Source organism: Amblyraja radiata, chromosome 10 (assembly GCF_010909765.2).
Source record: "Amblyraja radiata isolate CabotCenter1 chromosome 10, sAmbRad1.1.pri, whole genome shotgun sequence".
Classification (NCBI taxonomy): domain Eukaryota; kingdom Metazoa; phylum Chordata; class Chondrichthyes; order Rajiformes; family Rajidae; genus Amblyraja; species Amblyraja radiata.
In genome coordinates, this window is record NC_045965.1 from 18,863,079 (window position 1) to 18,888,603 (window position 25,525).

Here is a 25,525-nt window from a genome sequence, read left to right on the forward strand (position 1 = left end):
CAATTTTCATTTTCTTGGTGTATTTGGGGAAGTGAATCAATATATTTCACAAGCCTGGTGACTGACAGAAGGTGGGAACACAGTTTATGATTTGTCAAACCAATTCCAACGAAACCTTTGAATGTGTGGATTGTTGATTGTCTGCAATATCAGGGACATGTCAGAGGGAGGGGTAGATATTTGTTGATGTTCTTGATTATCATAGTCTTTAATGTATTTTAAATGGTATTTAAGTAAAAAAGATTTGAAATAGTTTAATCATGTTGCCAGACTGTCATAGCACTGTCATAACATAGCATTAAACTGATGATGGCATTCATTTTAATCTACCTTCATTTATTGATAGGCCATTACATAATCAGACTTTGGAGAATGCAGAACAGAACAACAGCGTGGAAGAGTATCTTGCGTTGCAGGGACAGGGGACAGACGCAAAGAAGGACAACCTTGATGTATGGGGCCTCAGAGAGGAGATCATAAAGCTAACTGTGAAATTACAAAACTCGGAAATAATTATCAGTCTCCTGAAAGAACAGCTGGAGCTCAACTCTTCCCAGACCGGAGAAAAACATTTCAATCCAGAGCTCATTGTCAATATGGCCAAAGAAATTGAACGACTAAAGTTTGAGATCGGCCTAACTCAGCACTTGAAGGCAGACATGCATCCGTGTGACCGAGGGACAAAGCGGGCCAGACCCCATTCACTCGACCTTGGAACTATGTTGTCACAGGGTAAAAATGGGACCCCAAATGTAACTGATGCTGGTCAGCAGGTTAGTGTGAATAAACCTTCTGACGTGTAATTACTTCAATAATTTAGCAAAAAAATGAATATCTTACAGTAATAATTTTAACTTGCATCTCCACTTCTTAAAATTAATTTACCAAACATTATAGTCATGTGTGTTTATGTGAGCACACGCACACTGCTTGTGCATATATTGTCCATTTTGATTTTAATGGTGTTTGTTGGAAGGTGTATTGATTCCTCTCAGTGTCTGCTCATGGTGAAAATAATGTGGATGAAAAGCTTGAGGCTGCTATTATTCATTAGCTTGTTTGATCAGTTAGGCATTCACACTGGTAAGTTGATAAGATCCTCTGTTCTAGTAATTGAGTCAGATAGGACAGTTTCCTTTCATATTTGTTCTTTCATGAAAATATTGAAAGAACATTTTTCCATTTTTTGAAACATTATCCCCAAACCTACTTTTTACTGGTAGTTCTAATATAACGTATGTTTCCATAGCATGAATTCGATGTAACATGAGTGATGAATCAGTATTTGCATTATGGGGGCTAAATTGGTTATAACGCGAGAATTTGAGAACAACTTAAAAGTTACTTTGGAAAGTGACAAGCAAGGAAGAGCCATCTTGGATTTAAAAAGCGTAGGGGAAAAAAACTGTTTCCATGTAACCTCCCCGTAGTAATCAGATGACAATATCTCTAAAGATCACAGTTGCTACTTCAACTGCTGGTGCCCATTCAAATTAACAATTGACACATGTACCCTTTTAAACAAAGTAACATACAGCCTTTCCTATTTTTTAGCTTGCAGTCACAAAATAAATACAGAAAATGCTAGGGAAACTCAGCAGGTCAAACATTTGTAGGAAAATTTCAATAGGAGAACGGGTAGGGGAGGCATGTGTAGAATGATGGAGATGTTAGTGACATCACATTGATTTGTGTATGTGTTGTCAATGGTAAGTTTGTGGAACCTTCTTGGGAGCCCAGATGTACAAGAAAATAAGATAAAATGGGCTAACATGATATAAATACAGAAAGTGAAAAATGTTAGAAATTCATGGCAAGACAAGCAGCATCTTTTTTAAGACCAACAGTTAATATTTGAGACGAGGGACCCTACATCAAGCCTGAGAGATGGAAACATGCTAATCTAGAGAGAAGAAAATGGATTTAAACATTCTGAAATGTATTTGGATTTGTGATGTATTCTAATTAAAGTAACATCTTCTATACAGTCCTTTATAATGTATTCACCACAAAGAAGTCAATGCATTATGCATGGCTTGTTTATTATTGTCGTGTGTCTGAGGATTAAGATTTGATTCAAAATCCAAGTTTAGAGCTTTTGTTTCCTCGTGGATAATTTCCAACTTTTGTGTGCTGAATTTCCTTAAGATGTTGTGCTGTAACATAGACATGGTTAGTTTTCAGATTGACACTTTTGATAATAACCTGCCATAACTTTGGGTGCTTTCATACCCTGACACCAATTTATCCCTTGCCTCATCTCCTTATTTCCCTGTCGCCCTGCATCCATTCTTTATCACATCCATCAGCTCCTCAATAATTCCTTTAGCCATTAACCTATCTTAAAGGCTAATTTACAGTGAGTGATTATCCTACAAACATCTTTGCAATGTGGGACGAAACCAGAGCAGCTGAGGGAAACCAGGTGGTTTCAGAAAAGATATTTCAACTCCACACAGAGAGCACCCATGGGCAAAACTAAACCTGGGAATTTAGAGTTTATGATGAACTAACTGTGTACTGTCCAAACCAATCCAATACAGGTGTTTTTAATTTTGTGATAAGTGTCACATAGCAACTAACAGTCACAAGGGACGTGAATCTGTAGTTCTATTAATAAACAGAAGTTATTTAATGTCTAACTAGCATCTCATTTTCAGCATTCTGTTGATTTGAGGATATACAAAATGGCTTATTATAAACATTAGTATCCCCATATTTGGTAAGTGTATTTGTTCTCCTTCCTGAGTGCACAGTGCCATGCAGACTAGGCACATTTAGGGGCTCAATCCTGGATCTATGCTGAGTTGGCTAATCTCCCTGACAGCAATGATGGTTCATTTGGTTTATGGCTAGGATGTTGAAAAAGCAATTATGCTTTCAGATGAAATGTGTAAGAAGGAATTGCAGATGCTGGTTTAAACCGAAGCTAAACTGAAAGGATCGAGACGTCACCCATTCTTTGTCTCCAGAGATGCTGCCTGTCCCGCTGAGTTACTCCAGCATTTTGTGTCTATTATGCTTTCAGAGCTCCTTTGACATCCTTTCACAATTACCAAGTGTCTCGGTGTCAGCTAGATGTTAATTTAGGCTCTCCTCGGTGACCTCTGAATACACATGGACAGGGCTTATATCTGTAGAACAATACAAGAAGTAGGTACTGGATCATGACAAATGTATTATCGCAGGATCATCAGAAAGAGACTGAAGAAAACTGCACGAGTAATTAGTAACTGATTTTACTATCTCTAAAATGCACTTCTACCTATTGATTGCTATAAAATACTCTTATGTGGTTTCTTCTCTGTAATTTCTCTTTAACTTTTCTCCTTTTGTGCTACTATCTAGGTTGGATTAGTTTTGCATGATGTCAGTCCGTGGCATCATGGGGTGCTTGGACAGCAATCCAACCCGTTTCAAACCAAGCTGGCTGAGTACAGACAACAGAACAAGGAATTACAGGAGAAACTCGTAGTGACCGAGGCAACTGTAAAGGCCCAGGACAACCAGTTGCAGCAGTACAAAGACCTACTCAGTATGTATCATCTCAGCTTATCAAGAGCCAGAACAAAGTCCTTGTGTATTGTGCTAACATGGTTATCTGCCATTGTCTTTTGTTGTGTTGTGCATTAACACACCGGCCTCAACCTTGATATAAAGGCCCACTAGTTCCTCAGAAGTAATTGGATGGTTGGGGAATGAGGGACTCAGGAGTGGATTTTCCTTTTGTATGTGTTTGTAAATCTTTTGGCCCTGTGAGGAAACGCATTAATTGTAAATGGTTGGTTGATTTCCTGTTGATTACAAAAAAAATCAGCTTTGTTTTATAACAACTCCTCTGTGCACTTTTCTTCCAACAAACACAAGTCCCTGGTTATCTTGGAAGCCAGTTCCTTCTCATGCAGTGCTGTCATTCATTATTGCCAAAGGAATGCATCTTGCATTCCTTGTTTCACAGTTTCAGCACACCTGCCTATTTGTGGGCATCTTGTGGGTCACATTCAAAAGTTATGGTGGATCTGGGTGCATCCTAGATTCTGCTCCCCTTTAACCTCAGTACTTGCTAGCAAAATCAAACCAATGTCCTACAGGAGGGTCCAATTTCCCTCAGATTTATAATCAAAATAGAAACTAAACTAAAACATATCCTTAACATTTAAGGCCTTGCTCCAAACTGTCCAACTTTACATTTACAGTAAAAAAAGCATGGATACAGGCCGTACAATTCAACTCGCCCATGCTGACCAAGTTTCTCCAACTAAGCTAGTTCCATATCCATCTGAACCTTTCCTATCCACGTACCTATCCAAGTGCCTTTTAAATGTTGTTATTGTATCTGGCACAATTACTTCCTCTGGCAGCTCATTCTATGTACCCACCACCTGCTGAGTAAAAAACTTGCCCCCTCAGGTGTCTATTAAATCTTTCTCCTCTCACCATAAACCTACATCCTCTTCTTGATTTTCATGCACTGGGTAAAAGACTATGTGCTCACACCCTATCAAATCCTCTCATAATTGTATACACCTTTATAAGATCAGCCCTTAGCATTCTGCACTCCAAGGAATAACTTTCTAGCTGCCCCAATCTCTCTCTATAACTCGGGCCCTCAAGGTCTGGCAACACCCTCATAAAGCTTCCCTGCACTCTTTCTAGCTTAATGACATCCTTCCTATAGCAGAGTGTGCAAAACTGAACACAATAATCCAAATGCGGCCTCGCCAACATCTTGTACAACTGTATCATTACATCCCAACATCTAGTCTCAATACTTTGACTGATGAAGGCTAATGTACCAAAAGCCTCCTTTACCACCCTATCTACCTGTGAGAGCACTCTCAGGAAATGGTGTAACTGTGTACATGTACTAATAGATCCCTCTGCTCTACAACCTCCCTAGGACCCTACCATTCACTGCGAAGGTTCTGCCCCAGTTTGACTTCCCAATATGCAACACCTCACACTTTGCCTGCATTAAACTACATTAGCCATTCTTCACCACACTTACCCAGTTTATACGGATCCTGCTGTAATTTTTGATAACCATCTTCACTGTCTACAATACCATCAAGTTTAATGTAATCTGCAAACTTATGAATCATGCCTTTCACATTTTTATCTAAATCGTTCCTTTGAACAGTTCGGATTCAAATTAATTGAGGTGCTAACCTAAACTTAAAAAAATCTTTGAAACCACAATAACAACTTGGGAAACATAACATTCTATTTCAAAAGGACATTAGTGCTGCCACTTCCAGTTCATAATATGGACTACGATAGAGAAACTAATTAGAACAATCAACATAGATTTATACAGATAAATGCATGAGACAATTAATTTTTTGGGAAGTGTCTTGGATGTTTAAATGGAACCTTGGAGCCCATTTGACAGTGTCCCATAAGGCTCTTCTTGCAATAAGTGAGGCACATTATTAATTGGGTATCCACATGATGAGAAAGGTGGCAAGATATTGGTAGCATATCAGCAGCTTAGGTTGATGACTTGTTGATATGATGACGGGTTTATCTGTATTTCTTCTGCATAATTGACCAACAGAATACTGGGATGACAAGCTACTGAGGAATAATACGTTATTCTCTAATAGGTTATTTAAATTCCAGGGTACTGGGGAAACCTACAGATCTGAATGTTGCTCCTTGACTATGGCTTTTAGTTCTTCCCTCTTATTGTGATGTTTGTACATCCCCCAGCTGAATCATCAGTGGAGCAGGACAATAAACAGGTGCAAGTGGACTTGCAGGACCTCGGTTATGAAACTTGCGGAAGAAGTGAAAATGAAGCTGAAAGAGAAGAGGCCAGTAGTCCAGGTAAAGACAGGAACATCTCTGTGATGGAGACTAGTTTACTTAAGTGAATGTAGCATTGTGCTAAGTAGTTCCAGCATGAAAGATGATCTGCAAAGGGAGACGCAGAAGCTTGGGAGGTCATCCTTCCTAGCTTTCTCCAATGTGTTACAGTACCCAAGAGTAGAAATTTGAGTTCACACTTTGTAAATGGAGAGCTGATATTTACTAATAGGACCTGCTGAATTGGGTCTCTGCTCGACAGTATATAATAGTATAGTGGGGAGTTAATGGGATAACTAGAGAGAACAGGTTACATGGAAGTAAATGGGATTACTCTAACAGCTGGGATAGATGCAAGTTGTCGAATGGCCTATGTTGTAACAAAAAATGAATATTACTTAGTCAAGCGAATTACAGCTACAGTGGATTAAATGGAATAAAAGAGAAATAGAATTAATCGGGATGGATATTTACAGGGAGGCGGGGAGATGAAGTAGTGTGGAATTTGGATGTTTTGAAGATTTTAACAACAGCACTTTAACAAAATGGGAGGGGAGGGGGGCTAGTTAATCAGTTTCAGTCAGTTTCATTTATTGTCATGTATACCGAGGTACAGTGAAAAGCTTTTGTTGCGTGCTATCCAGTCAGTAGAAAGACAATACGTGATTAGTTATAAGTTATAATATCTAAATGACCTCTGGTCATTCCACGACATCATCCCTACCACAAGCAATCCTTTATGACATGATCCCACCTCTCTCACATCAGAAGACAAACAGGGAACATTTCAGTCATGGCAGTTTAAAAGAAAGTTATAGCAAAGCTTGGTATTTCAAACATTAATTTTCTGACATCGCCAAAAATAATTGTTTCCTGTGGTGTATAAATGGACATTCTCTGCACTGGACATAATACCACCCGGTTGTCCTCGAATGCAGAGTGTATTCAGAGAACACTCTGAGGTATTTTGCAACAAAGTAAGTGATTCGAACAATGAATTAATGATCTGATAATTTGGTTGTATTTATGAATGATGCTTCATCTTGCTATGTTCTCCTTTTGGGGGTGTTTCATTAATAATAACGGCCCAGGTTTCATTAGATGAAGCTTGGAGGGAGCAAAGGTGTGGATAATGGGGGAAAAAATAGCCAAGGTTCTTAAAAAAACAGATTTGCACAGATTCTGACAACCTAAACCACATCTCACCAAATGACTGGCAAAATAAATAGGCTGTCAAAAGGCAGTGGGGAAAAAAATCCCTGGTGATTGGGAGAAAGGAGAGTGACCACAATCAGAAGAGAACCCATGATAGGATGTGGAAGGGTCTCGACCCGAAACGTCACCCATTCCTTCCCTCCAGAGATGCTGCCTGTCCCGCTGAGTTACCCCAGCTTTTTGTGTCTATCTTTGCTTAAACCAATATCCGCAATTGCTTCCTACACATAGGCTGCGCAAGGGCTGGTGAAACTGAAAGCTTCCCTAAGGAATGGGGACACTTTTTTTGGATGGAGAACATTAGGTGGACATTAGGACAAGTAAATTTGTTTCGGAGAGATGGGATACATTATTGACAAGTTTAAATTCAGGCAAACATAGTGTAGCTGGGACTGAAATAAATTTAACTGAGACAACCCACCCAGGCTGAATCTGAAGCTGACCCAATGAATTGGCAATAAAATGTCCAGAGATCCGTACCTAGACATTATTACCACTGCTTTTCCTGCCAGCCAGGCTATGAACTCAGAGAGCAAGAAGTGAAAGAATTACAAATAATATTAAAGTCCTACCTTTAAATTTTTCTTGCTATATTTTCTCCACGTTTCCATGCCTTCCGAGGGAAATTTTGGTGTGACCACATTATGTAAATGTAGATGATCATGTAAATGATTGCAAGTCAGTAAAATGCTAATCCCATGTGGGGCCTGACAATACCTTAATTTGAATTGGGAAAGGATAGGAAAAAGATAAATAAACCAAAACGATCTTATTGTAGAGTGTTGTATGTCTTTCTATCAAAAGGTTAGATAATAATAACCCAATGAACAAATGATCCTTTTATTTTTAGTGACTTCACTGTTTTATAGTCAACATTGACTACATTTACAGGCTGGTCTTGTGCTGCCTCTCTCAGATTCCTGGCAAATAGGCCTCATCCGTGCTGCATCAATCAATGCATTAACTTATTGAATTCACTGAAATTGATTGTTTGGATAATTGTTTTTGCTGCACAACTTGAGGCGGCACAGAGTTGCTGCCTTACCGTTTCAATCATGACTATGAGTTGTGCCCTGTACAGCGTTTGTACGTTCTCCCTGTGATCACGTGGGTTTTCTCCGAGTGTTCTGGTTTCCTCCCACACGCAAAGATGTGCAGGTTTGTAGGTTAATTGGTTTCTGTAAAATTGTAAATTGTCCCTAGAGTGTAGGGAAAGTGCCAGTGTACCGGCTGATCGCTGGTCAGCACCGACTCGGTGGGCCGAAGGGCCTGTTTCCACGCTGTATCTCAAAAGTCTAATGCCTTTTTTAAAAAAAAACACAATTATAGAGTGATACAGTGTGGAAAACGGCCCTTCGGCCCAACTTGCCCACACTGGCCAACATGTCCCAGCTACACTGGTCCCACCTGCCTGCATTTGGTCCAATGATGGTGAAGATCTGTTAGTGGATAAAATATTTTTTGCACAATTTTGTATCATACAGTTATATATAACATTTTTGTTTCACCACACAAAGACTGCTGGATTTATAATACATAATTGAAAGAGTTTGTAAAAGCTATTTAATAACTCAGAAGTGCTAGAAAAGTTGATGGTTATCACAACCTACATAGGGCACAAAACTAAGTTTATAGTGATGTACCATCTTGTTAAGCTGTGAAATTTCCGTTTTATAGCCAAAGTATTGAGTAAGGGAAAGATTGAACTGTTATGTTCAAGTAATCCACAGATATTGAAGCATGCAAAAACACATGCAGACACAGGCCCAGGCATACAGTCTTGTGGGCAAAATAATCAGAGATATCTATGGCATGTTGCAGTTCAAAGAAGAGTAAATAAAAATAAGTACAAATTGTAACTTATAGCAAAGAGGAATTAACTGTATGCAAGAAAAAAAAAACTAACTCATTGTATTATTTCCTAATGCAGACTACGGTGAAGTTGATTCGCAAGAACAATTGTACCCAAAGAAGAAAATGGCCCAGCAAAACTCTACCCTCGGGAAACAACGCTCCTCTGCCTCCCACCCTGTCTTTTCCCTTCCACAGTCAATGAAGTCCTGCCTGAGGAGGGAGCTTACTTATGAAGATGATGGAAAGTTTAATGACATTGCCATGCTGCACCAACATGTCGATGACCTCAAAGCACAACTGACTGAATCTGACAAGGTCATCCGGAGCTTGCAGTCTCAAATCCGCTCCTTCTCAGAGACTAGTGATTATGCCTCCAGCCTCGAGAGACTGCAGAACATTGCACAAGGTGATGTATTTGAGGCATTGCAGCTTGATGAGCAGGAAGATGACGACGAGGCCTGGCAGTCTGATGGAGGTGACCATTGCCAACCAACGACGGGGTCCAACACAGAAATAAAGAAGCTCATTCACAGAGTTACCAGTCTAGAATCACAGCTCAAGAGTGCGAAAGTGGCAGGTCCTTCGGCTAAAATTGCGTCCTGGTCAGGGTAAATATAGAAAATCATTCTTTTATTGACCATTTTTTTCCCCCTTTCCTTTTAAAATGATGCTTCTCACTTGAAACACGTGCTGAATATGGTTCGTTTGAATTGATTACCTCATCACCACTTTAAGACCATCTTTAAGATACTTTTCAATCCGCAAAATTCTATTAGTAACATCGAATAACCAGCGATTCTATTCTGGTGATGTTGTTAGAGAGAGGAAGATAATCCAGAACACTGGAAGAAATCCCTACCCAACCTTGAAGTGCTTGATGAATTTCAAAACAGAAAGTTAGTTTTAAGTCACATTTGCAATTTGTCACCCCAACACTACAGTCCATGTACTTCGACTTTAATGTGTGTTTCTAAAGCGTGAATTGGATATAACACAGGCTGATGAATAAGGGAATACTATCTGTATTGAGCGGGCCAAATTAGTAATAATGTGGATTTTACCGGGAACTAGAGAACCAATTAAAAGTTTGTTTGGAAATGGGCAAGCAGAAACAAGAAAACATTTTATTAAACGATATAACTTGTGGTCATGTTATTTCTAGCTTTCAGTGACAAAATTAAACTTATAAGTATTACAAAGACCCTTTTCTTAAAAATCCTGCAGAAAAATAATGTTACTGCGAGCCTGAAACTCCCTAATCCCCTTTTCCCCAATAACACATTTGGGGAATATCGATAAACAAAACAGGAAAGCAGCTGCCGTGTTATAACAGAACTATCTGTACTATTTTCGTACTACACTAAAACATCGCCATAGATTTGTATGCTGAAATTGGGTTGATTTTATAACTACTGGACACCCCTTCACTACATCGGTGTGTTACTTTCCATCTGACCTTTTTTCTTTTTTCTCATTATTCAATTCTGCTTTGAATTCCAGGAAATACGACTGTTTGATCCAGATCCAGGCTCGAGAGCTCTCCCACCTCCGTCAGAAGATGCGTGAGGGCAGAGGCATCTGCCACGTACTGAAACAACACCTGGGAGATACCACAAAGTCCTTTGAGGAGTTGCTCAGAGCCAATGATATTGACTACTATATGGGGCAGAGCTTCCGTGATCAACTGGCACATGGAAGCCAACTGGCAGAGAAGATCACTCATAAACTGACTGGTCGTAAGTTGTTTTTTAGTTCCCTTGAATCGGCATTGTTTGATTACACCATTGTGTGGTGCAGTGTCATATAGTGTCATGCTTATTTTGGTTGGAAAATCTTGCTTCAACTGCCACAGTGGTGCAGGTGGTAGCACTACTGACTCATAGCACCAGATACCCGGTTTGATCCTAATCTCATGAGCTGTCTGTGTTGAGTTTGCACGTTCTCCCATTTGACTACATGAGTTTCCTTTGGGTGCTCTGGTTTCCTCCCACATCTCAAAGCGATGCAATTTCCATGCTATAACTCTAAACTAAACTAAACCTGTATGCCTATATGATTAATCAAATTGCCTGGTACTTAACATGTAGCTACTGTATGAACCCCAAACTACTGTCAATGTTTGATGCAGCATTAATTTATCATGGCACCATTTTTGTGTTCTCCAATTTCTGATTGTGTCTGATCAGTAACATCAAAGAAATGAAGGTGCACTGGAGTGATGGCACTACTCTCCTCCTTATTCTTTTGAGCTTTCACCGAGCCAGGGATACAGTCTTCTTTTTGCTTCAATGATAAACCTATGTTTGTTGAATTTGTTTTTAAACATTTGACATAATTGGTAATTAAAACAGGTTTCAGTGAACTTTCTTTTCAACATTGTAATGTAATCTCTCTGTATGTACTACAGGAGTCCCTTTGGATAGCAGCAGCAAAGGAGACCAGGAGCTATTTGTTGCCAGGTAAGGCACTGGAGAAATGATCAACGTTCATCAGGTAGTCGAATGATCTTAGTATAAGAACACTGTGATGCTAACATTCAGCTACTTAATCCCTTCGTCTGAGGTCCTTCTTGCATATTTTTATCACTACTGTGAAGGAAGGAACTTCAACGCAAAACAAACACATTAAGCATTCATATCCTATCATCCTATTATCCTGTGTTATATTACCATGGTCACCGTATTTACAAGATATTATTATCCGCTCAAGACATTTGACGATAATCATGGCACCATTTTATGTGTTCTCTGATTTCTGATTGTGTCTGACCAGCAGCAACAAAGGAAGAGGAAATGAAGGTGCAATTGAATGCTGGGACTACTGTTCCCCGTCCACATAGACTTGCATTGGAATCCAACAAATTTGTGTAGATTCAACTCTACAGATTATCTTCAAACATCATCCTTGATTCATCTAGTGCACATCTAGTGCAGTGCTGATTGGAATTTCAGAACCAACATGTATGGTGATAATGTTTTTAGAAAGCATTATTTAAAGAAATTGTGGTGCAATATATATAATTTTTGTGAATTTGAGAAGGAGCTTGATGTGGATTTTTTTTAAAGTTTGTTAGAAAACTGCAGGCATACTGTATGAGAGGACATGATAGAAGCAAAAAAAAAAGTAAATAACTGGTGTTTCGCAATGAATAGAAGTTTTACACTGGGTGTGCAACATGCCCATATATTTGGAGCTGTTAAAATGCATATCCAGATCTTGCACCTGAAACTGCTATGTTCTTCCATGTCAATGTTCTAACATCAGCATTGGGCCTTTATCTATATGGCACCAAAATTGCAGCTGCACAAAACATAGATCAGTCCAGACTTGGAGTATTGTGTACAGTTCTGATCACCACCCTACAGGAAGAATGTGGAGTCATCAGAAGAAGATATTCACCAGGATATTGCCTGGAATGGAGGGCTTTACTTATAGAGGGAGATTGAATGGAGGAGGTTGAAGAATGGCCTTACAAAAGTTTATAACGTTTTGAGAAGCATATATAGGGTAGTTAGTAATATATATCTTATGGCGGGGGAGTCCAAAACTCAAGGTTTAAGGCGAGAGGGGGGAGACTTAAAGGATATCTGAAGGACAAGTTTATCACAGTGGTTGTTTTATGGAATGAGCTGCTGGAGGAAGTGGTAAAGGGAGACAGAATGACAGCACTATAGAAGGCATTTGGACTGTTGCTGGCCTGTTAAAGCAGAGATAGGCATCACAATTAGCGAGTTGGGGAAAGGGCAGCAGAGATGATCCAGAAAATGGTGAACCTCACATCAGTGGCAGGGAAGCTATCGGAGAGAGGTTCTTTCATGATCGGGTTCACTTCTATTTGGAAGAGAATGGAATAATTAAGGACAATCAACATGGCTTTGTCATAGACAGGTCACGTCTTACAGACTGTTTTGCGGTGGTGAAGAAGATGATTGACGAGGGTCGGGCAGTAAATGTTGTCTACATGGATTTTAGTAAGGCATTTGTTAAAGTCCCATTAGTAGTAGGCTGAACCAGAAGATTGAGATGCATGGGATCCACTCTAACCTGGTAGTTTGGATTCTGAACTAGCTTACCCATAGAAGACAGAGGGTAGTTGTGGAAGGTGGTTATTCTGGCTAGAGGTCTGTGGCCAGTGGTGTTCAACAGGTATCTGTGCCGGGACCTCTGTTGTTTGTGAGATATTTAAATGACGTGGGCATAAATGTAGATGTGTTGGTAAGTAGGTTAGCAGATGACACAAAACTGATGGAGTTGCAAACACTGAGGAGGGCTGTCAAAGGATACCATGGGATTTCGATCAGTTACAGAAGTGGGCGGAGAACTGGCAGATGGATTTTAATTTGAACAAGTGTAAGATTTTGCACTTTAGGAGATCAAATGTAAAATATACAGTTAATGGCAAGACACTTCACACCATTGAAGTACAGAGGTATCTTGAGGTCCAAGTCCAGAACTCCGTGAAAGGGATAGATAGATAGATAGATAGATAGATAGATAGATAGATAGATAGATAGATAGATAGATAGATAGATAGATAGATAGATAGATAGATAGATAGATAGATAGATAGATAGATAGATAGATAGATAGATAGATAGATAGATAGATAGATAGATAGATAGATAGATAGATAGATAGATAGATAGATAGAGTGGTGAAGGATGTGTATGGTATGCTGGCTTTCATTGGTCGGACATTGAGTATAAGAGACAGGAAGTCATGGTGCAGCTTTATAAAACTTTGGTTAGGCTGTTTTTGAAGTATTCTGTGCAATTTTGGTCACCCCATTACAGAAAGGATGTGGAGGCTTTGGAGAGGTTGCAGAAGAGGTTTACCAGAATGCTGCCTGGATTAGAGGGTACTAGTTAGAAGGAGAAAAACTGGGATGTCTTTTATCTGGAGGATCAGGTTTGAAGGCAGACCTGATAAAGGTATATAAAATTATAAGAGACATAGATAGGGTAAATAGAATCTTTTTCTCAGGGTGGAAATGTCTAAGAATAGAATACGTGGCTTGAAGGTGCGAGAGGCAAAATTTAAAGGAGATGTGCAGGGAAAATGTCTTACAAAGAGAGTGGTGAGTGCCTGGAACATGCTGCCTAGGGTGGTGGTGGTGGTGGAGGCAGATACAATAGCAGTGTTTAAGAGGCTTTTGACACATGGATATGGAGGGACATGAAGAGGAGATTAACTTGGCATTCTGTTAGGCACAGACCAAAATAGCCTGTTCCTGTCCTGTATTGTTTTATGTTCTATGATCAGCATTTAGCTAAGGATTATTTTCCCATTGATAAGGAAACAGAATGCACAATAGAAGAGCAAGCTAATGATAAGCATTAAAAAAAACATTATTACTGCTTCTTTAGATACACATAAAGGGAAAGATTACCTGAAGTTAATATGTCCCTCATAGACTACACAAGGACAAATTATATTGGTAAATAAGGAAATAAGGCAAACAAATATTTGATGTTTTTTAACAAATTAAGAGAGGCAAACCCTCCCAGACACAATGGAGATTCACTGGTCCAGTGAATAACTGATTTTTTTGAAATGATCAAAAAACTGATATTATAAAAGTGTGTGGTATTGTAGGGCGATGTGTGGGACCACATGCCCTGTGGGTTGTTTTTGAGAGAGGTGGTAATGGAGATAAATGAAGGCCATTTTCCAAATGTTCTATTCATTATAGAATGGCTTGCATAGATCTATAGGTAGGTAGGTGACAGTAATAATTAAGAAAGCAGGGAGAGAGGATTCTGAACTATAGATCAGTTGGTCAGGCTTTAGTAGTAACTAAAATGCTGAATTATTATTAAGGAAGAGGTGAAAGTATACATGAAAAATAACAAGTCGTATAGTCAACTTTCGGATTGCCAAGTCCATGCTGGCCTTTAAACATCCATTTGCATTCGTCCTGTTTTGTTCCTTGCACATTTTCATCAGCGCCTGTCTCAACTGCACCCTTTTATCCCCAATTCTACAACTCACATTAAGAATAGGTGTAATCTATGATGGTCAATGAACCTACTAACCCACATCATTGTGGGGGGTCTGGGGTCAGGGAGGAAACTTGAGTATCTGGAGCAAACCCATGTGGCCACAGGGAGAACATTCAAAGTACACAGAAGCACCAAAGCCTGAATTGAACCTGATGCATTGTGATACTATGTCGCCTCCTAGTTGTACCCGAGGAAGGTCAACATGGATTTATGAAAGGGAAATCACTGACAGTTTTTTTTAGATTGTAACAAGCAGAATAGATATGATGAACCAGATAACCTGAACTACTGAACTTTGAGAAGGCCCTATTAAAAATATTTAACAAAATTAGACAGCACATCATAGTGGATAATACACTGGAATGGATTAAGGATTAGTTAATGGATTGGAAAAAAAAGAGTAGGAATGTGAGAGTAATTTTTGCATTGAGAGGCTGTGACCTAGCATCAGCTCTGACCTAGCTGCAGCACCTGTTCACATTCATAGATTGCAGTGATTTGGATAAGGGGAAGAAGACTGATATATTCGAATTTGCAGATGGTACTAAGCTAGATGGCAGTGTGGACTGTGAAGAGGACACAGGCTTTAAAGGGCCTGTCTCACTGTACGAGGTAATTCAAGAGCTCTCCCGAGTTTTAAAAAAAAATCAGACTTGTGGTAAGTACGTAGCGGGTACGTCAGAGCTCGGGACATCTCTTAGCGGCTCTTGACGCTAACGGCAGGTACTCGGGAAACGCTGTAAGCTCGTGAAGATTTTTCAACATGTTGAAAAATGTCCATGAGAGCACCGAGTACCTACGAGCGACTATTACCGTAATTCTCCGAGTTCGAATCAGGAGAAACTCGGGAGAACTCTTGAATTACCTCGTACAGTGGGACAAGCCCTTAAGGAGATACAAATAATCAAATTTGCAAGATACAAATAAGCAAGGACATGGCAGATGGAATATGGTGTGGAGATAATGTCATCTAATTTGCGAGAAAAATAGTCATAAAGTGATACACTGTGAAAACAGGCCCTTCGGCCCAACTAGCCCACACCGGCCAACATGTTCCAGCTCCACTAGTCCCACCTGCCTGCATTTGGTCCATATCCCTCCAAACTTGTCCTATCCATGTACCTGTCTAACTGTTTCCTAAATATTGGGATAGTCCCTGCTTCAACTACCTCCCCTGGCAGAGCTTGTTCCATACACCAACCACCCTTTGTGTGAAAAAGTTACCCCTCAGATTCCTATTAACCCCTTCACCTGAAATAAGGAATAACTTTTTAAATGGCAATAGATGGTTAGTAGAGGGAGTTGCACACAAATCACTACTAATAGGTTTGCAGATTCCGTAAGAAATTAGGAATGCAAATTGTATGTTGGACTTTTTTAGGAAAGGATTTGAGTACAAGAGTTGGAACAACACTTGTTTAGTGTCCCAATAAGACTGCACCCAGAACATTGTGATCAAGGCTTGTGTTCCAGAAAGAACAAATATTCTTCTGCAGTGGATATTAGTAAGGTACCCAGAATGATCGTAACTCATCTTTTTTCGTGACAAATCAGAGATTAAAGAAAGCAACAATCCAGCAACCAGGTATTAAGGGTGGAGTTTATCATTAACAGGGAGATGGTATTGAGATAAGAGTTAAAATAGAAAATGCTCTGCAAAGCCGCAGTACTAAACCTTCGCTGACTTATTTGAGATGCATCAGACAACATCTGCCCCCTGACCAGTTAAATAATGCTCCATATGAGAGCCATCCTTGGAGAGTGGGAAGCTGCAGTCAACCATGCAGAAGTGAGACACATGAGAGGGAGAGAAATAGAATATGGAGATATCCAGGTGGACACGGACGCTTGAAGGAGGAAACGTATCGAAGGAAGAGACATATGGCAACAGAAATGGAGATGGGACTGAAACCAACTGCGAATATGTATACACGCAGAAGACAGTAAAAATAGGGGAAAATAAGATAGAAAGCGATGCATGGTCTTGACTGATTCTTTTAGTACCATTAGATGGTAAAATCCTTGGAATGTATATAGAATATCATGGCATATTGCCCTCTTTCATGTCTGCATTTTCCTAAATGTAGAATGGATTCCAGCAAGCATGAATTTTGAAACGGTTCCCCAGGGGTAAATTTTAAAACTCGGTGCAGACAGGGGAGCAGCTGCTGTGCTAACGGCAGAGATTGCAGCTTCAGTATAAAGCTGCTCAGACTGTTCAGTTAAAGGCAAAGTATACTGTAACAGCGGAGCTTCACGAGTTGAAGGCATCATCGGCATAAAGTGTAATCAAAGAACAGCAATATGGTACAAGACTAACAGAAATGGTTATGGAGACATTGTGGCACAAAGGAAGGCAATTCAATCTTATTCTTCATATCATTGTTATAGGATTTTCTCTCCCTCTCCCCCTCCCCCTCCCTCTCCCCCTCCCTCTCCCCCTCCCCCTCCCCCTCCCCCTCCCTCTCCCCCTCCCTCTCCCCCTCCCTCTCCCCCTCCCTCTCCCCCTCCCTCTCCCCCTCCCTCTCCCCCTCCCTCTCCCTCTCCCCCTCCCTCTCCCCCTCCCTCTCCCTCTCCCCTCAGCCTCCCTCTCCCTCTCCATCTCTCCCCTCTCTCCCCCCTCTCCCTCTTTCTCCCCCTCCCTCTTTCTCCCCCCTCCCTCTTTCTCCCCCTCCCTCTTTCTCCCCCCTCTCCCTCTTTCGCCCCCCTCTCCCTTTTCTCCCCCCCCTCTCCCTCTTTCTCCCCCCTCTCCCTCTTTCTCCCCCCTCTCCCTCTTTCTCCCCCCCTCTCCCTCTTTCTCCCCCCCTCTCCCTCTTTCTCCCCCCCTCTCCCTCTCTTCTCCCCCCCTCTCCCTCTCTTCTCCCCCCCTCTCCCTCTCCCTCTTTCTCCTCCCCTCTCCCTCTTTCTCCCCCCTCTCCCTCTTTCTCCCTCTTTCTCCCCTCTCCCTCTTTCTCCCCTCTCCCTCTTTCTCCCCTCTCTCTCTTTCTCCCCTCTCCCTCTTTCTCCCCTCTCTCTTTCTCCCCTCTCTCTCTTTCTCCCCTCTCTCTCTTTCTCCCCTCTCCCTCTTTCTCCCCTCTCCCTCTTTCTCCCCTCTCCCTCTTTCTCCCCCCTCTCTTCTCCCCCCCTCTCCCTCTTCCCCCCCCCCCTCTCCCTCTTTCCCCCCCTCTCCCTCTTTCTCCCCCCTCTCCCTCTTTCTCCCCCCCTCTCCCTCTTTCTCCCCTCTTCTCCCCCCCTCTCCCTCTCTTCTCCCCCCCCTCTCCCTCTCTTCTCCCCCCCCTCTCCCTCTCTTCTCCCCCCTCCATCTCTTCTCCCCCTCCCTCTCTTCTCCCCCTCCCTCTCTTCTCCCCCCTCTCCCTCTCTTCTCCCCCCTCTCCCTCTCTTCTCCCCCCTCTCCCTCTCTTCTCTCCCCCCCCCTCTCCCTCTCTTCTCTCCCCCCCCTCTCCCTCTCTTCTCCCCTCTCCCCCCCTGTCCCAGTACTTAGTCTGGTCATCTGGTCATTAATGCTCAATTTGGATTTTGACATGACGACTCGACTACAAGCCTCGGCATCTTGGTGCAAATATGTAAAAATTAGGAATTATACAGTTCAGATCAGTCTGGCACAAAGGCACCTTGATCAGTGGAAATCCGGGGGAGGGGGTGGGGATCTTTTCTGCTTAATGGGAGTCGTAGCCACTACAAAGGATGATAGGTGTGGTTATCGGAAGTCGATCCTCTCAGCCACTGTACATGTTTGCTGAAGCTCCCCAGTACAATATCTTCGGCTCATTTGCATCTCTTCAGATAACAAAGCAATCCATGCGTTTGTGCATTAAAAACAGAACAGCATGTAGGCATGGGTTATAAGTGGGAAGTAATATTTATGACATACAACTGGCCGTATGGAAGAAAAACAGTTTCATAATCTCTACAAAACCTTTACTGCCATAATCATCGTAGTCTTGCACCATCATCAACTTGGCAATCATCATTGATCAAAATCCTTAACTGGACTCGTCACATAACAGACTATTCAGAGACTGGTTATCATGCTATGAGTCACTAATTTCCTAATTCTCCAAAACAAATGCAAAATTCACCCACGTTGCTGATCTTAACACTAATTTGTTAGTGCTGAAATAGAGATTAACTGACACCATGTGATTGCTTTAACTCCAACTAGAAAAAGCTTGCAAGATTATTTTCCCCCTGGAGAGCATATCATTACTTCATTAATAATTTTAACTGGAACTAATTTGTAAAGAGATATTGTTATCCAGTACGCTGTGACTTAATCAAGATGTCGGGCAATTAAACACCGTTAGGCAGAAAGAGTTGGTGATCATCTGTAAGTGTATAAAATAAAACAGAGGTCAGAAATATGAAGAACTCTTTTACCTCATCACAGTGAGAGATTTATCCAAATGTAAACTCTGGAAAAAACATAAAACAATTCAAGAATATGTTTGATTTTATTTGGCAATATGAGTATATGAAACTTGTCACTAACTTTTCAATTTCAATTTGGATTTGCATTAAGGGTCATGACCTTCACTTTCAACCCTCAATTTAAAATAACGATTTTTAATGTGTAGCTGAGACCTTTCTAACTGCATGGTTTTCCATCAAACCAATTTTATTCAAGAAACAGTTTTGGGAAATATTGTAGAAGAATTGGGATGTCATGTTACAGCTGAACAAGACGTCGGCGAGATCACAGCTAGAATATTGTGTGCAGTTGCGGTTACCATTTGGTAGGAAGGATGTGATTAAGTTAGAGAGGGTGCATAAAAGATTCACAACGTGTCGCTGGGTCTAGAGGGCTTGAGTTATAAGAAGAGATTGGACGCTTTAGGACAGTTTCCTCTGGAGCAAAGGAGTCTGAGGGGTGACTTTATACAGGTTTAAAAATCTGAGGGGCAATAGATTTGGAAGGTCACTGATTTTTTTTCAGGAAGTAGGTGGTCTAAAATTAGTCTTTGCAGGAAGCAGGGTGGGAATCTTGACTACACTTCCCACCCTGCTTCCTGCAAAGACTCCCTATCCCCTACTTTCAATTCCTCTGTTTAAGCCGCATCTGTGCCAAAGATGAGGTGTTCCATACTAGAACATCCATGATGTCCTCATTCTTTAGGGAACGGGGGTTCCCTTCTCCCATCGCAGATGAGGCCCTCACTCATGTCTCCTCGGTACTCCGCAGCTCTGCCCTTGCTCCCCCTCCCCCTAGTCGCAACAGAGACAGAGTCCCCCTAGTCTTTACTTTCCACCCCATCAGCCGTCGCATACATCACATAATCATCCGAAATTTCCACCACCTCCAACGGGTTCCCACCAGAAGCCACATTTTCCCATCTCCACCCCTTTCCGCCTACTGCAGAGACCGTTTCCTCCGTAACTCCCTGTTTAAGTCATCCCTTCCCTGGGCGATCGTTTCCCAGAACTCCTTCGCTCTGCCTTCATGAACCAACCTGATCTCCCGGTTGCTGGACACTTTAATTCTCCTTCCCATTCCTGCACAGACCTTTCTGTCCTCGGTCTCTTCCATCGCAAATTGGAGGAACAGCATCTCATATTTTGCTTGGGCAGCTTACAGCCCAGTGGGGTAAATATTGATTTCTCTCACTTCAGGTAGCCCCAGCATTCCTTCTCCCTCTATCCCTCCCCCACCCAAGTTGCATTAGCTTCTCATTTTCACCCTGCAAACAGCTTACAATGGCCGTCTATATCTCTTGTTTCTCTTATCCCTAACCAGTCTGAAGAATGGTTTGGACCCGAATCGCCACCCATTCCTTCTCTCCAGAGATGCTGCCTGTCCTGCTGAGTTACTCCAGCTTTTTGTGTCTATCTTCCATTTGCCATTCCTTGGCCCACTTATCCAGCTGATCCGGACCCTTCTGTAATTCTTGACACCATCTTCATTTTCTATAAATCCACCTATTTAATGTAATCCGTAAACTTACTGGTAATGTTTTGTACTTTCTCATCCAAATCATTGATATAGATGAACAAACAGCTTTGGGTCCAGCACAGATCCTCAAGGCATACCACTAGGCACATGCCTCCAGTCCAAGAAATAACCTTCCAACATCACTCGCTGCTTCCTACCATAAAACTACTGTACCAGTTAGCTAGCTTTTTGTGGATCCCATGCAATTTAACCTTCCAGAGCTGACTACCTTATGAAAGATCTTACTGAAATCAACTACGTTTAAGGCCCGACATCCTCACCCTTCTTGATTACTTCTTCAAAAATCTCAATCAAATTTGTGAGACACGATCTCCTGCACACAAGCCAAGCTAACTATATCCCTAAGCAACTGTTGTCTTTCCAAATGCATGTATGATTTTATTCCTCAGAATATTCTCCAGTAACCTTCCTACCACAGATGTAACTTTTGTACCACAATTACTTTCTGGTCTGTAGTTCCCAGGTTTTACTTGTGGATTTTTAAAAATACAGGCATCATTAGCCATCCTCCAGCTTCCTGGCACTTCACACGTGTCTAACAATGATTTGTATGTCTCGGTCAAGGCTCCTGCAACTTCATTTCCAGCTTCCCATATTGGATATATCTGATCAGGCATGGGAGGTTTATCTTCCTGCATATATCTTAGGATATTCAGCACCTCCTTGACTGAAATTCAGACTGTCCACAAGATTTCTCAATTAAAAATTCCCAAGTTCCCTCATCTTCATGTCTTTCTCTGCAGTAAGAACTGAGGAGAAATGGTCATTGAGAACCTTGCCTATCTCTTGCAGGTCCACGCATCTGAGGGGGCCCTAATCTCTCACTAGTTAGCCATTTGTCCCATGATATATTTATAATATCTCTTTTATCCCATTTCTCTTTTATCCTATTTGCCAAAACGATCTCATGCCCATTTTATGTCCTCATGATTTCCATCTTAAGTATGCCACTCAATTCCCTGTCTTCCATCTGGGATGTTGTTGTTCCCAGTTACCTATACCTGACCGATATCACCTCCTTTTTCGTGAGCAGAGCCTCAATTTCTTTTGTCATCCAGAGTTCCTTATTCCTATTTTAACTCTCCTTCCCATTCCCATGCCGACGTATCTATCCTAGGCGTCCATGCCAGAGTGAGGCCACATGCAAACTGCAGAAACAGCACCTCATATTCTACTTGTATGAGCATTGAATTCTCCAATCTTAGGCAAATTCCCTCCTTTTTTCCCCTCTCTCCCTGTACACCACACAGGCATGTACCTATTTCACGCAGTATCCTACCCCCCTTTTTCTCCTCCCCCCACTCCCCCCCCCCCCTGTCTTTTCCACAAATACCCCTTCCTCTGGCTTCACATTTCACTCCTCTGCTCTCCTCATCTTTGTCTCTGTTTCATATCTACCCTTTGTCCAGCCACCTGTCCCTCTCCTTACCTGTATTCACCTATCATTTGTCAGACATTTTCTCGGCCCCACTTCTTCCCCAGCTTTTTCTCTTCTACAACAATCTGAAGAAGAGTCCTGACCCGAAACTTCACCTATTCACGTCCTCTAAAGATGCTGCTTGACCCACTCAAGCAGTTGGTGTCTTTTTTTGTAAAGCAGCTTCTGCAATTCTTTGTTTAGGAAAGAAATGCAGATGCTGGAAAAATCGAAGGTAGATGAAAAATGCTGGAGAAACTCAGTGAGTGAGGCAGCATCTATGGAGAGAAGGAATAGGCGACGTTTCAGGTCGAGACCCTTCGTCAGACTGATGTCGGGGGAGGGGGGGGGGGGTCGGGTAAAAGAAAGGAAGAGGCGGATACAGTAGGCTTTGTGGGAGAGAGGATGTTGCGAAACTGTCTTCGGAGAGAGGAGGAGAACTTCTCCATAGATGCTGCCTCAACCGCTGAGTTTCTCCAGCATTTTTTGTCTGCAATTCATTGTGTCTCTCAAACATTTTTTTTGGATTGTAAGACATCCACTTCACCCGCCAACACCTCCATCCCCACACCTCTTGTGTCGTCTGACTTCCAGCTCTGGTCCAGGCACATTCACCTGCAGAACACTCCTCAGTGGTCAGTGTTCTGATTCTTTCCCCTTCAATAGCTGGACCATATTGCAACATTTACTTGTTTTCGCTTAGTCTTATCGCAAGAGTGACTGTTAATGGCTAATCCCGATGCCCCAGGCCACTTTTTTTTTTAAAGAAAAAAAATAATTTTATTTTTTTAAGAGCTGAGCAGTCGGGAGTAAATTGGTTTAGAACTTCCCACACTCAGGTATTGAACAGTGTGCTGCAGGGCATTGCAGTTTGATTTCAGAGCAATCACTTATATTGAATTCTGTTAGCATTGATGGAATTTCATTGTTACCACGGGATATCCTGCAGACATCTTTTTGTGGTATGCTCATGGGCTTTCTGTTAATCCTTCTATTGAACTTCAAGTGCAAATGAAGCTTTTGCTAACCAGGCTGCAACCTGTCAGAACTTCTTCTTCTTGTCGAATCCACACACAAGATTAGAAGTTGTTCAGCCAGAGATGAAAACGCTTCTCGGCATCTGCATACAATGATGTCTGTCTTGCATTTCTTGTGGAAAGATTGGTGGAAAGATTGGTGGAAACAGGGCCGCGACGTGAACGCCCTTTCCTTGACCCCATGTCAGAACTACCATTTATACCATTTATAGAGCCGTTCAGATTTTTTATTCCATTGATTAATAGGCCAAATTAGTTTATGTTGTCACCAATGTCACTGAGATTTGTAGTACAATGAGAACGACCTGTTTGCTTTTTAAACTTCTACTGATGATCATACTCAGCCTTCTTAATCTGTAGGACAAATAGAAAGTGCGTGTGTGGTACAACATGCAATGTATTGTCCACATTCATTTAACATTTGTTGGTGTTCCAATGACGCATTTATCCTTGGACCTTTTGATCTTCCAGAGCTCTGCAAAGAAGATGATCCTGTGAACAGATGTCTTGGTGAAGGCATAGCAGAAATGCTAGCTGGCACAGAGTTGACCCTTCTAAAATCTGCAGAGAAAGATGAAGAGACGCAGGGAATCTGCCTCTGCCAGAGCAATCACATAGAGAAGAGCAGTGGTCTTAAAGGGGCAGAAAGGGCTTTGCAATCTACACCATTTCCTATGGCCCTTATTGGTCTTCTTCTTATCGAGTCCACACACAAAATTAGAAGTTGTTCAGCCAGAGCTGAGCACACTTCTCGGCATCTCAATCAAATGCTTTATTGTCATTCAAAAATACACCAACAAAAATGTTGTTGCATCTGGCTCACTGTGCAACATAAAATAACAAAAGGATAAAATAGATAAAAAGATAAAATAGATAAATAGATAATAGTTGGAGGCCAGTGACGAGTGGGGTGCCACAGGGATCTGTGTTGGGTCCACTGTTGTTTGTCATGTACATCAATGATCTGGATGATGGTGTGGTAAATTGGATTAGTAAGTATGCAGATGATACTAAGATAGGTGGGGTTGCGGGTAATGAAGTAGAGTTTCAAAGTCTACAGAGAGATTTATGCCAGTTGGAAGAGTGGGCTGAAAGATGGCAGATGCAGTTTAATGCTGATAAGTGTGAGGCGCTACATCTTGGCAGGACAAATCAAAATAGGACGTACATGGTAAATGGTAGGGAATTGAAGAATGTAGGTGAACAGAGGGATCTGGGAATAACTGTGCACAGTTCCCTGAAAGTGGAATCTCATGTAGATAGGGTGGTAAAGAAAGCTTTTGGTGTGCTGGCCTTTATAAATCAGAGCATTGAGTATAGAAGATGGGATGTAATGTTAAAATTGTACAAGGCATTGGTGAGGCCAATTCTGGAGTATGGTGTACAATTTTGGTCGCCTAATTATAGGAAGGATGTCAACAAAATAGAGAGAGTACAGAGGAGATTTACTAGAATGTTGCCTGGGTTTCAGCAACTAAGTTACAGAGAAAGGTTGAACAAGTTAGGGCTTTATTCTTTGGAGCGCAGAAGGTTAAGGGGGGACTTGATAGAGGTTTTTAAAATGATGAGAGGGATAGACAGAGTTGACGTGGAAAAGCTTTTCCCACTGAGAGTAGGGAAGATTCAAACAAGGGGACATGACTTGAGAATTAAGGGACTGAAGTTTAGGGGTAACATGAGGGGGAACTTCTTTACTCAGAGTGGTAGCTGTGTGGAATGAGCTTCCAGTGAAGGTGGTGGAGGCAGGTTCGTTTTTATCATTTAAAAATAAATTGGATAATTATATGGATGGGAAAGGAATGGAGGGTTATGGTCTGAGCGCAGGTATATGGGACTAGGGGAGATTATGTGTTCGGCACGGACTAGAAGGGTCGAGATGGCCTGGTTCCGTGCTGTAATTGTTATATGGTTATATGGTTATAGTGACGGCACATTATATGGAATCTGCATACAATGGTGTCTGTCTTGTCGCTTCTTGTGCGTGGTGGTGGAAAGATTGGTGGAAACAGGGCCGTGACATAAACCCTCTTTCCTTGATTCCACCCTTATGAAACTTGTAGAGCCCTGCACAACCCTGCTATCAATCATAGATGGGGTTTTTTTTATCTTTGTTCCCATTAATACTTTGAAGAGTTCAGTTAAATCCAGAATCTTACTAACTCCAGGGGATAAAATCAATTTTCAATATTATTTTATAGTAACAAAATTTGAAGTTCAGATATTATTCTGGACAATGTGCATGCAC

General features: G+C 41.5%; 1 protein-coding gene across 9 annotated transcripts in view; it reads left to right on the forward strand.

Annotated features, from left to right (window-relative positions):
* LOC116977628 (phosphodiesterase 4D interacting protein) overlaps positions 1-25,525 on the forward strand; it is a 375,033-nt gene that overhangs the window by 295,714 nt on the left and 53,794 nt on the right. For all 9 annotated transcript variants that reach the window (XM_033028241.1, XM_033028242.1, XM_033028235.1 and 6 more), the window contains 6 exons: positions 347-773; positions 3,349-3,535; positions 5,713-5,829; positions 8,954-9,485; positions 10,378-10,613; positions 11,285-11,336. In XM_033028241.1, the coding sequence (XP_032884132.1) occupies positions 347-773; positions 3,349-3,535; positions 5,713-5,829; positions 8,954-9,485; positions 10,378-10,613; positions 11,285-11,336 (1,551 nt within the window). The remainder of the gene's footprint in view (positions 1-346; positions 774-3,348; positions 3,536-5,712; positions 5,830-8,953; positions 9,486-10,377; positions 10,614-11,284; positions 11,337-25,525) is intronic.